This window comes from Apostichopus japonicus, chromosome 9 (assembly GCF_037975245.1).
Source record: "Apostichopus japonicus isolate 1M-3 chromosome 9, ASM3797524v1, whole genome shotgun sequence".
Taxonomy (NCBI): Eukaryota; Metazoa; Echinodermata; class Holothuroidea; order Aspidochirotida; family Stichopodidae; genus Apostichopus; species Apostichopus japonicus.
The window spans coordinates 4,599,032-4,612,570 of NC_092569.1; the positions used below are offsets into that span (position 1 = coordinate 4,599,032).

At 36.2% G+C, this 13,539-nt stretch overlaps 2 protein-coding genes across 2 annotated transcripts in view; one reads left to right on the forward strand and one right to left on the reverse strand.

The window, feature by feature from the left end:
• Positions 1-5,333, forward strand: part of LOC139974429 (uncharacterized) — a 28,893-nt gene extending 23,560 nt beyond the window's left edge. Inside the window, exon 10 of the mRNA XM_071981583.1 lies at positions 125-5,333. Within this exon, the coding sequence (XP_071837684.1) occupies positions 125-243 (119 nt within the window). The 3' untranslated portion in view covers positions 244-5,333. The remainder of the gene's footprint in view (positions 1-124) is intronic.
• Positions 2,697-13,490, reverse strand: LOC139974432 (adenosine 5'-monophosphoramidase HINT3-like). Its single transcript, XM_071981587.1, has 5 exons — positions 12,602-13,490; positions 12,025-12,142; positions 11,277-11,343; positions 8,802-8,928; positions 2,697-8,057 (listed from the first exon to the last, which is right to left on the reverse strand). Exons 1-5 carry the CDS (start codon positions 12,728-12,730, stop codon positions 7,998-8,000), a joined length of 501 nt encoding a protein of 166 aa, XP_071837688.1. The 5' UTR covers positions 12,731-13,490; the 3' UTR covers positions 2,697-7,997.
• Between the last annotated feature and the right edge of the window lie 49 nt (positions 13,491-13,539).

Consider the following 13,539-nt stretch of genomic DNA (forward strand, 5'->3'; position numbering starts at 1 on the left):
ACTTTGAAGTTGGAAGCTATAAAACCAATAGTTTGTTTTACCTATATCTTGATTTTGTGATTTGTTAGTTACACTCATTATACGTTCCTTCATTTCCTTTCTTTTTTTCTTCTCTTCTCATCAGCAAACGATGAGTCCAAGATAGATAAGGAGATGACAAGAAGTTTAAGAACAGAAAGTACTAAAGACGGATCAGCCGCTCAGTCCGACAGGAAGACTATCAGAGATCAAGAGAATGGATAGAGCGGAATTTTTGAGAAATAATATATTTGGTCAGAATTTAGGTTTATTGGGTTATGATGTGATATTTTAGCAATAGTGCTGGTATCTCTGTCCAGTTGCATAACCAAGTCTGGGGAGAGCTGATTGGCAGGGGACGTTGCTCTGCCGCCCTCTACTTACACATATCAGACAGCCTTTGAAATTCAGTTCTTTAATTAAAATTCCTGCCAGTAAAATAAGGTTGTAGTTTAGTGCACTTGAATACTTTTACCTCATGTGGATTAAATTCCTGGTTTACACCACAGATTCACCAAACTTGCCTTAACTCATTAACACAGTAAACCAATCTGTAAGATTATGACATTACAGAATTCACAATTTTTTCCCCATTTTTCTATAACAGCCAGCAAAAATTCTGTAAAAAAAAAGTCCTTTTGGTGTAATTTTGCAGAAGTCACTATGACAACTGAGCAGAAATGGCTTCTGTTGAAGGAATTCTTTTTGACATGTGGCAAAATGCAATGGAATTTTGTTTACTATTTATACAGAGTCATAAAATTTGGACAGCTAAGCAACACATGTTTCCATATCCAATACAGTCAGCATACACTGCCTATTTATTGTTGCAAAAACATTGACAAAGATTGGACAATTCTATTTTTGGAAGTATTTCTTACGAAATGTTTCATTCTTAATATTTTGTGAATACTTTTATCATTATTTTCTTAATCAGCAATTAACGATATGTACAAGGACAGAGCAATACCCCTTGCGCATGATAACTCCATGTTGAACACAAAACATGCAAGAAGGATCAATTGGTCAAATTAATTTAATTTTTGTCAACTTATTCTATGCTTTTTGTCTCACTATGCAAATAGACAAATTACAATGCTTATTTTGAACCTAAGCTGTATGGTTAGGTAACCATATGGTTAGTTTGAACCTAAACCACATGGCTAGGTTGTACCTAACCCATATGGTTAGTTTGAACCTAAACCATATGGTTAGTCTGAACCTAAACCACATGTTTAGGTTGTACCTAAACCATATGGTTAGTCTGAACCTAAACCACATGTTAAGGTTGTACCTAAACCATATGGTTAACTTGAACCTAAACCACATGGTTATTTCGTACCTAATCTATACTGTTATTTCGAACCTAAACCGCAACGTTACTTCAAACCTAAACCATATCGTCGTTTGGAACCGAAACTATATCGTTAGTTTAGGGAATAATTGTCACATGATGTAAAGCTGCAGTTTACTGTGAATTTTTGTCACAAATCTGCTGTGACACTTTAAGAACCGCAAAGATCCTTAGAGGGGCAGGGACATGCTGTAATATCAATCTAAAAAATATCTGTGAAAGGACGATGAAGCTTTGATTGCAAGACGTAAGTAGATTGAAAGTGATAGCAAGTCTACGAAAAATAGTAAAAGAGAAAATAAGAGAGATGCGCAAAGGAGATATGGAGATATTTTCATGTTGGAAAATTTCTTCTTTGTTATCTGTGAGAGTCACAAACGTATGTACTGTCCTCTGTGTCATATCCTATGGACGAGAGCATCAGATGAAAAACTTAAGAAATTGTCATAATGTCGAAAGGTTTTGAATAATCCATGCAAGTGAAAGGGATGTTCTGTTTATGTCTGATACATCCATAGAAGCAAGCCAGTAGGAGCGAAGTATCTATTAGGACTATCACGGTTTGAAGTATGCAAACATTAATGTCGCAAACTCATTTGGTCCTACATTTGACTTAGAAAAGATGTCAGTAATAAATTGCAATTTTCACTATATCTCACCTTGCGTGAAGTCTAGTGTGGAATGGGCAAACGACATGACAAGGATCTTGGAACTGACATGCTTGCATATGCTTGTATGTATGGGTGCTTGTATGTGTGTATGCTTGTATGTATGTATGCATGTTTGCTTGCATACACACACACACACACACATACATATTCATAAATGCAAAGCAGAGATATTTGTTTTGTTTTTGTCAGAGGTTATGATTGTCAGGTTGTATACGAAAATGGAATAACACGATTTCATAGGAAATTATTGTTTGGCCAATTATGTAAATTGACAAGATACCAGTTGAAATAGGTGACTAGAAGGAAGCTTTTCTTTTGTTGCTAGATATAAATGTTCCGGATTTGTTATACGGACTTTGTTTGAGGCTTTTGTCATGATAAGGTATAGTGAAACTTGCCTCGTTTGGTCTTATTGTAAACGTCTTAAAATTCACATTTCGTTTATTTTTTTGTTTTGTTTTCATGTTTTGTTTCTCTATTTTTATGTCATTTTTTCCCCTTCATCTGGTTTTGGTAGACAATGGTTTTGGTTTTGTATTGAAATATCAGATGTGCAGACTGTACACATTTGTCTATTCTTTTTTTTTTCCTTTTCCATATCATTCATTGGACAGCATTTACCTTGTACAAGTTTTGTATTTTTTTTTTTAAGGGGGGGGGGGATTCGTTTTTGTGGCTGACTTGTCAAAATGTTTGAAGTAGAGAGATTGAAGAAAGATTTAATACAGTGAATTATTGAACTTGCTTCTCCCACCGATACAAAAGCAACTGAAAAAGCCTCCACTGGACAATTAATTGGACACATTGCTCTCCCAGAAAAGATGTTGTACATGCACTATTTTTTTTGTTTCTGTGGGGAGTGCGACTCATATTAGGATCCTTCATGAATATTCAGTGATATTAATGAATAAACATTAGCAGTTCTCATTGTCTTGTAGATAGCTGTGGAAATGTGTACTGCCACTGTATTTGTGTCAGTTATGTTAGATTCAAAAGTTTTTTGGAAAGAGGTCGTTATTTTTGGTTAGATATTTGCCTGCCAAGCAGATATGCTTTAGCCCAAAATGTATCGCAATCTTTTTGGCATCAATGTCATGAAAGACGTTTGAAAACTTTGAGAAAGTTTGTGTGACTCTTGAAGACGAACATCATGGGGTATTTTACACTGCTTCCTTGGGAATTGGATAAAGCTATAGCCGCATAGCCTAATTTGCATAGCCTAATTTGCATATAAGAATAAGGACAGAAACTTTTACTATCATCTAATATCTAGTAAGTCTTTAATGCAAGCTCAGTTACATCATTGATGGGACAAATATACTTCATAATATTTATGCAGAACACATTTCTTGAAAAAGTGGAATATTATTAATTTGATTTCAGTTATTAAATTATGAGTCGCTTGCAGAATTGAAATATCTATCCCCTCGTTTCACGGCATTAGAATCCATAATTTTATCACACTTATGCAAGAAGGAAACCTCAGGATTTTCTATATCTTACATACATATACTTTTGGCATTAAAACCAAAAAAGCTTGCATTTTACAACTCAGTAGTAGCGATTAGATTCAGAAGGCTTTGAGATGATCTGTTCATTTCATACACTTAAAAAACTTTGAAAAATTACAAGTAGCGGTAGTCGATTATTCTGTATTTATATAAATTTTCAGATGCAAACAAGAAGACGCGCAAGGATCATGGAAAATATGCTCGGTATTTATGCATATCCAAAATGGACAAAATTGCAACAATTTTCACACATTTTCCAGGATTCACTTTTCAAAAGCTCTACATATGCATAGCTCTTAACATTTGCGTGTGTGTGTCTGTCAGTGTTTACTCTTTCAGTTAAGTTATTTGTGTGTTTGTTTAATGACTTACGAGTCGTGGAGTACCCCCATACGAACAGTTTGTATTCACACTGTTTGTTTTACATATATATCTAGGCCAAGGTGCTGTATATCTAAATGGTTGGTTTAACGTCTACATCTTCTAACTTGATTATTATTGTTACTATTAGCATTATTATTATTATTACTTCTACTATTAGTATTATTTTTTTCCTGTTTACAATGCAATGGTGGTGTACACAAATGAAAGGCTAGACAGGGAAGCTATGCAATATACTCAGTCTTCCTCAATTTTTTTCCCATTTATTGGTATTAATTTTATAAATTAATGACCAAGGTGCCTTCTTACATACTTTTTTCTCCAATTTTCGGAGCTATATATTTATCTTCTGTGCCTTATTGATAAATTGTCTCCATGCTCCGAGCTCATCCTAGGCTTGTTCTACATACATAATCTGAATTCTTTTTCACTCGCTTTCAAAGTGCCTTAAAGATTTTTTTTCTTGATTTGAAGACCTCAAGGAAACGGGATGTCCTTTTGTTCATATTTCTCCTAATTACAAGAAATTATGTGAAAATTCTTTTGAATTCTCTCATTTGGTTTAGATATCTAGAAATTGTGAAATAAACTTCTCTTTCTTGATAAAGTGACTAGGTTCTTTCAAGATATGACGACACCAAGAGGTTGAAACTGGAACGATTTTTGTCTATCAGAGGCCACAAAGATCTTTCTATATTTTGACACGATGCTCCAGTTTGTCACATCTTTTACTGAAAAGAACGCTGCACTTTGTAGGAAATATGTATTATTATTCAACTTTTGTTAACTTCATCAAATTGATCATTTGAGTTTGACAGATTGCAGCATTTCATAAATCTGGATGGAATAATATTTATGTTTCAGAGCTTTGTTTGATAGAAATTTAAAAGGTGACCAGTCTTTAAAGACTTGAATAACATGGTTTTGAAGAGTGTGTATATTTAGAGGTATGATGTAATGACTGACGACAAGAAGGAATGAATTTTTGATGGTGTCGCAAATTAATGGAATTAAAAGATCTTGTCCGAGTGGATGTGAGATTTGCGACAAAAAACGAAGATGAGACGATTGGCTAGTAAAGTGAAATAGGGAAAAAAATATCAATTTGCCCATTTTTTCAGAGGAAGATTAAACCACTGTTAAAAGTCTATTTTCGTAAGAGAGATCACATTTATGTGGCATTAAAAAAAAAATAAGAAAACAAATGAACTTGATCAACAGATACAATTAATGAAAAGCCTTATTAACTGAAAATGATTTATTTAAAAAAAAATATTAAAAAATTGCCTTATATTGGAAACTTCTTTAAATGCTAACAAAATTTATCATGTAAAAAGAGAAAATGACTGTACTTATAAAAAAAAACAGAATATTCATAAATACAAGTGCAGAACGTAATATGTGATTGTTTACTTTTATTAATTTTTTTTTTTGGTCTACTGTAAGTTTTGATACTTCATGAGATATCCTGCTGACCGATGTAGATCTGAACAAACTTGCTGGGGTTTTTCTGCATCATAACTATATCTTCATTTAATTTTTTATGGCGAAAATTAATTTTTTGATTCCTTGCTGAAGGTGATGGGACACCCAGTTGAGACAATTTTTTCTGTACTGTAGTGTCATATCCCGCTAAAAGCATTCGTATTGTCAGGACGAGCAGTATGAAAATATCATGTTTCTATTAGATCAAGGTAAGGAACTGTTTGTACTGTCAATACCAGTGCTTTGTGAGCATGATATTGGAGTACAGTTTAGAGAGGTATTAGCATTAGGATTTAGGAAATTGTCCCAACTGGCTGGATGGGAATCTATGTGATGTTGTGTGCGTGTATGTGACGCCGACATGTAAACATGGTAACCCATATAGTACATCTGCGTTGAAGTTCATACCGAGGAATGCAGATCCCACTCCCATTTCCCCTCCCCTCCCATTGCGTTAAACAAAACCTTCAAAATTTGTGGAGGTCAAAGTCTTCAGACTCAAAAGAGTACAATCTTCCTGCAATGAGATACTCAATAACGATGACTGCAAAAGTGTCCTTAACCTACTGCAAGCTGTTGGACTCTGCATTTGGACTAGATAAATAAAAGGGGCTAGGGTAGGTTAGTCTGTGTTTCTTTTGGAAAACTTCATCTGATGACAGAACCGTACCGATATCTTCAGACCTGTCTGCTTTTAATGTTAAAAATGCGCTGATGAAGGGTTTGTAGTAAAACTTTACAAGGGGATGTTGTGGTCTGTCTATCACAATGGCACATTCCACTGAAAAATAAAGGCTTTGAGGACTTTGATTAAGGGCATGTTGGAAGTTAGAGGGAGGGGTGTGGAGAGGGAATGGAATGGAGTTGGAGGGGGACAGGGATGAAGAGGATGGGACAGGGGTGAAGAAGGACAACCCTTTATCACTGCCAATCCTGGCAATGGTTGTGATGACTGATTTAATACATCGCTGTCCATAAGGTATTATCAATTGCTAGACCTGTTAATCCTGATTAAGCGATACAAGTTTTAAGTTGGAGAGATGTGATATTTTTCATCACTATGAATAGTCAGATCTTTGTGTATGTTTGTAATTATATATATATTTTTAAGAGGATCCAAGTTGAATTTTGCGCTGCAAAAAAACACGTCAAATTAACACATTAGTACGTTGCTCTCTTAACTCAAGTCAAGTCACATGGGATAATCTGAGAGATGCTATAAAATACCGACTACATTGCTGTCCTTTTAAATACAGTTGAACCTGATAGACACATATGAAGTTACTACATTAAATCTCTTCTTTACTCGAGAGGAACCGCACAGGGGGAAGATGCTTAACATGAGTAAAACACTGATTAAGTTTACAATCTGTAGAAAACAAATGGCAGAGACTTGTGTTATTTTTTGCTCTTTTTTTTTATATTTTTTTATTATGATAACACATTGATCAAATGACTCCCTGTGAAAGGACAAATCATTGATTCACAAACCCTACCTCCAACCCTCCTTTTCTCATTTTACAGAAATAACATTTAAATCAGTATCAATAGATCAGTGTAAGAAGTGAAAACTAACAACATGTTTTCATACTATTATATTCAGATGGTTATACCATATTTAAAATTATGTGAACTTGGATAATGTGAACATTTTCTTGGGAGTTGATATGTGTACAAACAAGGTACTTCCCATAATCTTTCACCCAAAATAACAGAAGAAAACCTGTAAAGGTTAGAGATGAATCTGAATGTGAAACCTGTAGTTTTAGCATTGTCTTTTCCTTATGAAGAATGGCAAGGGGAAGGGGATAGAAAGGGAGGGTAGGTGGGACGGTAACAACAAAAAAAACATGTAGCTTGTAAACCCCAAAATGACAGTAAAATAATTGTTAAAGTTCAAGGGTTCGTAGCATATCTGAAGGCAAACCTGATGACCCTTATTGCAGCAAAATAATACAATATTTTGTGTGTTCTAATGTTAAAGCATTATTAGTAATGTTTACATAGCAGTCCAATCAGCTGTTTTAACACAATTGACAACCATCGAGGGTATATATGGAATAAGGAGCAAGGGAATAAAAGTGAAAAATAACTCCTTTTTTTTTTCCTTTGTGGAAATGTAAAATACTTTTGCAATTCAGTCCCGGTTCATCGTATACCGTATTATTGCACATGATAGTAGCTTTTGAGAATGAAATGAAAAACATAGACAATTCATTCCATTCACAACCATTTTCTTCCTATCAATTATATATAATTTAACAAAAAAGAAGGAACTGAATGATAAATGTTTTTGGGCCAAAAGCAGGATTTGAACTTGTGACCTCTGGATTACAAATGTGACTGGTTTGAGTCCCAAATTCAAATAACCAAAAAATGTCTTCTTATACAAAGTATGTATAAATTTTCTAGTCTGTTTTGGATTGTTGGATTTTATTATGAGTACAACACATTTTCATATACTTCTCATTACAGAGGCTCTTTTAATAAAATACAATAGAATGATTTGCACCACACAGCGGTGATCATATCCTGACGTCGCCCCCGGTGTGTCAATATCCCTTCTGTATGCTGTCTTTAATTCCCGGGAGATTGCCAGGGTTCTCGTTTTGCTAACCAATCGAGGGTCCATTCATACTAATGAAGAAGAAAACAAGAGTAGTATGTTAAAATGTGGCTATATTAAAAAAAAGAAAAGTTAATATGCTATAGCATCTCAGTGTGTAGTCAGGGGGGTGGGGGGGGGTAAGGGAACAGAGGTGCTGTTTTGTCTCATGGCCTTCATGCAAGGCGGTTACATACATTGGTGTTCATAACAGATTAAGGAAATAAAGTGTCCAGAACTTTATAAAGTTTTCCACAGGGGAGGGACATCTGAAAATACAAGGAGTAAAATACACATATTGAAAGAAGGGCATGGGGTGGGGTATTGATGGGGAATATGGGGGGGCAGGAGGATCCTGTAGGGGACTTTCAGTGGGCAGTCAATAGATTGAGGTGCAGGAATAGCAAGGTGCAGGATGTGAATTCACATGACTAGAGTTGGGAATTGTTTGATTTCTTCCAAAGCCTCCATTACATGACATGATTTGCATTAACCTTTAGAACCACTAAATGAATGCTTGGGGGCTGTACAGACGCATATGGACCAACATATTTAGAAGTTAGATATGTGCCATTCTCTATAGGGTCGGGTTGGGGAGAGGGCTACTGTCCCAAGACAGGTAAACTTGTCAACCTTCTTCCACCCCTATCCCCACACCCCAACCCCTATCCCCACCCCCCCCCTTCCCAACAAAAATAGGAGACACTGAAGCAAACAAGGTTGTTTGATGATGTTGATAGTTGACTGACTATAGTGAACTCAAACTGAATACTCACTGTTGCAAAATAAGGTGAATTTGGCAGATATAACCATCGTTTGAGTAAACCCATTTCACTTTGAGGATAAATGATATGAAGATGAAGGTGTTCTATACTATGGAAAGGAGGCCAGTGGAATCCACATCTATAACCAAATAAAAAAAGTAAGAAGAATAAAAGTTTGTAAAAGTTACACAGAATCTAACGTCAAAATAAACCAAAACTGCTTATCCACTAGAGAGCCTGTGTAAGAGAATGTGTAAAGGTAAGAGGGCCTGACGTTTCAGTCCTAGCAGGATCTTCTTCAAAGGCTAAATCCTAACGTCAGATAAAACCATGTTCTGTGTATCTCTCCGTTGAGAATGAGTTGGGTGAAAGCCATTAAGTCACACATGCCTTCAGCTACGAAAAAGGAATTTCAAGGGATTGGGACAGATATTTTGACATTTGAGAAATAATTATTTCACACTTTTAGGTGAAAACACCCATTTCAGTATCTTTTTATTTTCCTAACTCAAGGTTTGGTTGATTGAATGTAACCAGAAAACACAAACAATTTTTAGCTCAATTTGCTATGATGATGACATCATTCACTCTGCCGTTGCCAGATACATTATGAAATACCACCAACTAGAGCACCAATGGTGCAGAAGCTCATACCTTTTCGAGCTTAAAAATGTAGGGCCCACAAAACCAATTTTGGGCCCGTGAGGGATACCCCCCCCCCCTCCATTAGCAGAATCCTGGCCACACCACTGGCTATAATTCCTATTTTCCCCTTTAAATCCTATTTTACCCACTCTCTCAAACAATACCACTGACCTACCCTATTAAACTTTCTCCCCTCTACCTTAGCAGACATAACAAGCACTCCCTACAAGGCATAACTTCACAAGCTGCCTACATACCTCAGGCTCAAAGACTTCTAAGAATCGGCAAGTGCTGATTGGCTATAGGGCTCTCATGCTTACAGTTCAACAGTTAATAACAACTCCCAGTCCTGCTTTAATTCCACTAACAGCCTCTGCAGAGCTTAACCACAAATGTAAACAAACACTGCAGACACTGGGAGACAAATTAAAGGAGCTTTGGCAAAAAGTGAAGGCTCAGATTTTTTTAAACAGTGGGGATTAATTGTAATTAATTAACTTTTGACCAAAAATTTTTAGGCATCACCTTATTCATACACAATCCAACAATCATCAGTTCAACTTTGAATATGATCCATCAAAATCTTGAGAAGATTGAGATATTTGAAAATATTACAAAGAATGACCCCCGATGACCCCCTAAATGACCTTTGACCTCAATTTTCCGAACACCCCTCGTAACTCTCATCCCGAGGAACATTGTGACCAAGTTTCATTATAATTGGCCATACACTGTACGAACAGGAGCAATTTGAAAATATAGGGCCGCGGCCCGGGCCACAAAAGACCCCTAGTTGATCTTTGATCTCAAATTCATGAACACCCTGAAGGTAAAACTACCATAGTACTATCGTGACAAACCATGAAATCTGTAGGAGAAGAAGCATTTTGCGTATTTCCACAAAACGGCCCATTACGGCCCACAGGTGACCTTTGACCCCAAATTTTGGATCATCTCTGATGGACCTATACCTAATGGTCCTTGTGTCCAAGTTTCATGAAATTCCATCAAACACTGTGCGAGTGGGAGCGGTTTTACCAATTGTTGACGGATAGAGTGATAGAGTGATAGAATGATAGAGTGATAGAGTGATAGACGCCGCACTGTAACAATAGCTCACACCAGCATGCTGGTATGAGCTAAAAATTAAACAATTTGTATCATTGCAGTAGAAAATGCAATGAGGATTGTGGTTTGGACCGAAACATGCAGACAATTTTCAGCAAATTGTTAAACGATCAAAATCAGAAACCAAAACGGAACAAGATACATAATTAAATAGAAAATACAAGGGTGTACTCAAAGGTGACCAGTTCTAATCTGCTAGAGAGTCAGATAATGGTTACCCATGCTCAAAAGCATTTTACACCTGATACTGTAAAAGTGGATTATATCCACAGAGATCATATTTACTTATCTATTCTAACATTCATCAAAGTCTAGAAATCATTTGGATGACCGGAGCCTCTAGAAGAATATTTTTCGAAAACTTGCGGCAATTTTTTATTACGCAAAAAATTTTGGGGACCGATACTGGTGACTTTTCTCAAGTTTGAGTGGAAAGATAATACATTATGTGAGTTTAGGAAACAGCCAAGATCATAATGATTACAACCACAATGTGGCGACTCCCAGACAGTTGTGATCTGCCATGCAAAACTTGCCAGAAACACGTCTTGAAAACTGTTAAGGTGAGTCGAGTCGATGTTCAAATTCTTCGGACCTATTTCATTAAACAGTAGATTGGGTGCAAAATTTAACACATTTCCACAAAAGGTACCACAGAGACAACAATTTTGGCAAACATACGTACAGCATAGTTGTAAGAAACTGAATTTTTACCTCGCCTCACTGATATCACCACCTCTTTTCTCCAGGACAGCTTTACCAAGATCATACAGGTATTCTACTACATACAGAAAAACATAAGAATAAATTGTATTTCATGTAGGCTGACGATTAAATGGTTAAATAAGTGCATAAAAGTAATACATTTTCTTGGGGTTTTGGTTCTAGTTAATGTGATATATCGCAGGTTATATGTTGAAGTACTATCTGCTATAACTTTGGATGGAATTTTCCAGGCTGGCCAGATTCTAAAGTGGAGGGGCACATTCCATCCATGGGCCCTTCTGCCGTCCATACCAACCATATTCCCATATTAATAGATGTATAGTCAATAGTATATATTAAATCCAATCTCCATAATGTGAAGTAACTTAGCTGCAGTCTATAAAAGTAACAGTTATTTTAGTACAAACTTATATTTGATAATAATCAGAAGTTATTTTATTGACGCTTAAGCGACCACAGATGTGGGAGAAACCAGCAAGGGCTTATAGATTACAACTTAGGCATGTCCATGGCTGAGAACTACAGTACTTCAGGTGTTGATATGATATTTAGTTTTAGTGGACTGTGAAGTTGCAAAATGTGGCATTGACATGCCCTGATGTTTTGTAAATTTTAGTAATATTTATGCCTGTTCACCCAAGGTTTTGTTGGTTATTGGGAGGGCATAAAGTTGGAGAGGCGATAATCTTTGATATTTGACCCTCTCAACTTCAAAGGCTCGAAATGAATCACTTACACTTGGGCTTGTCGTCTTTGGTGAAGGCTTTAATCGTGCGAACATGATTGGTCGGAATAACAAGGAGATGTTCCCTGCTGGCTGGTCGGATATCATGAAAGACAACAGCCTCAGAATTCTACATAAAGAAATAGAAATAAGAAAAGAAAAGCAAAGAAATGCTAAGGAATGTATATGAATTCCACTAATGACCTTGATAAGGATCAAGTACTTACAGTATAAGAAGTTTGAGTAATGGACCAGCAAGCAACATGTTATAATCGTGTGTCCAGGATTCACATCGATTGTTACTAATCCAACCAGTCCTCGTTCCACACGAGACAATGGAACTTGACTCCCAATCGTTTCCTCTCAATTTCTTCCGACAGATTAGTAAGTTCGTCTGTTCAATTTCTTTTATGTTGCAATGGCAAAGAACATTGCATTTGTTAATAGAAATTGGAAGTACTTGATTTTGGTGATGATACACGAATATATATATATGTAATTTGAAAGCATCCAAAATAATAAGGACCAGGGTAATGCAGACTTTTCTGCACAACAAATCAGTTAACAAGGTAATAGTCAATTTATTTACCTGGTAAATTATCTTATTTTCACTGTCTGTTCCTGCTGCAATGTTACAAAATATACAACCTTCTTTGTGGACAGCAGCCTGACCTCCAGTGATGACATCGGATTTGAAGCATTCATCTAGATCTTCCATATTTGTAGTGACACTGTATCTGTTCACTGCACTTCAATTACTACTAGGCTAATGACACTATGAGAGCATTACAGTAATAGTATACCTTTTGCATAAGAGGCCAGGCAATACAATTACTTCACTAAGTACAGTAACTCTTGTCCATGCAATATTTTTGTTCCTGTAAAGGGGGTTCTGTACTTAAACTTGCAAACTTCTATGTCTATGTAACGCTTAATACAGAACTTGAGATGTGAAAATATATCGCAAGTTGCTATAACATGCACTATCCCACACGGTGCTATCAATTTGACACAATTACTACCACAACTTCACAAGGCCTTACTCAATCAGTATACAATAGTTAGACTTACTGTAGGTAGTTAGGTTGGCAAGTTACACCTACTCATTGAAAGGGCTGAATTAATTACTAAGTTAGGATAGGTGGTGAAGCTGGTAACTTATTTCTAAAAGGTACTAAGAGGTTAATTTCTGTGCAATTGTTCCGTTGGGCCTAGCCAGGCTTAATTGGCTAGCCTAGGCTCTAGTAGTAAGTATAGTATAACTAAGTTAAGCCTATGGGCAAGCAACATCAGACCAAGACGATAAAGACAGATCTTGTACAGTTGGACATGCAGTTTTATCGGCTCGCTTCGAATTTTCGCAGTAGTCCTCAAAGTGAAAACATGATTTTCGCTAAATTTCCAGATTGCACTTTTTTGTTTGGCAAGGGGCGCTTGGATTTACAACTCTAGCACTACTAACATCAGAAGCACTGTACGGTCTGTCAAATGAAGAGGGCGTTTGGACAAAACAGCAAAGGGGAAAGT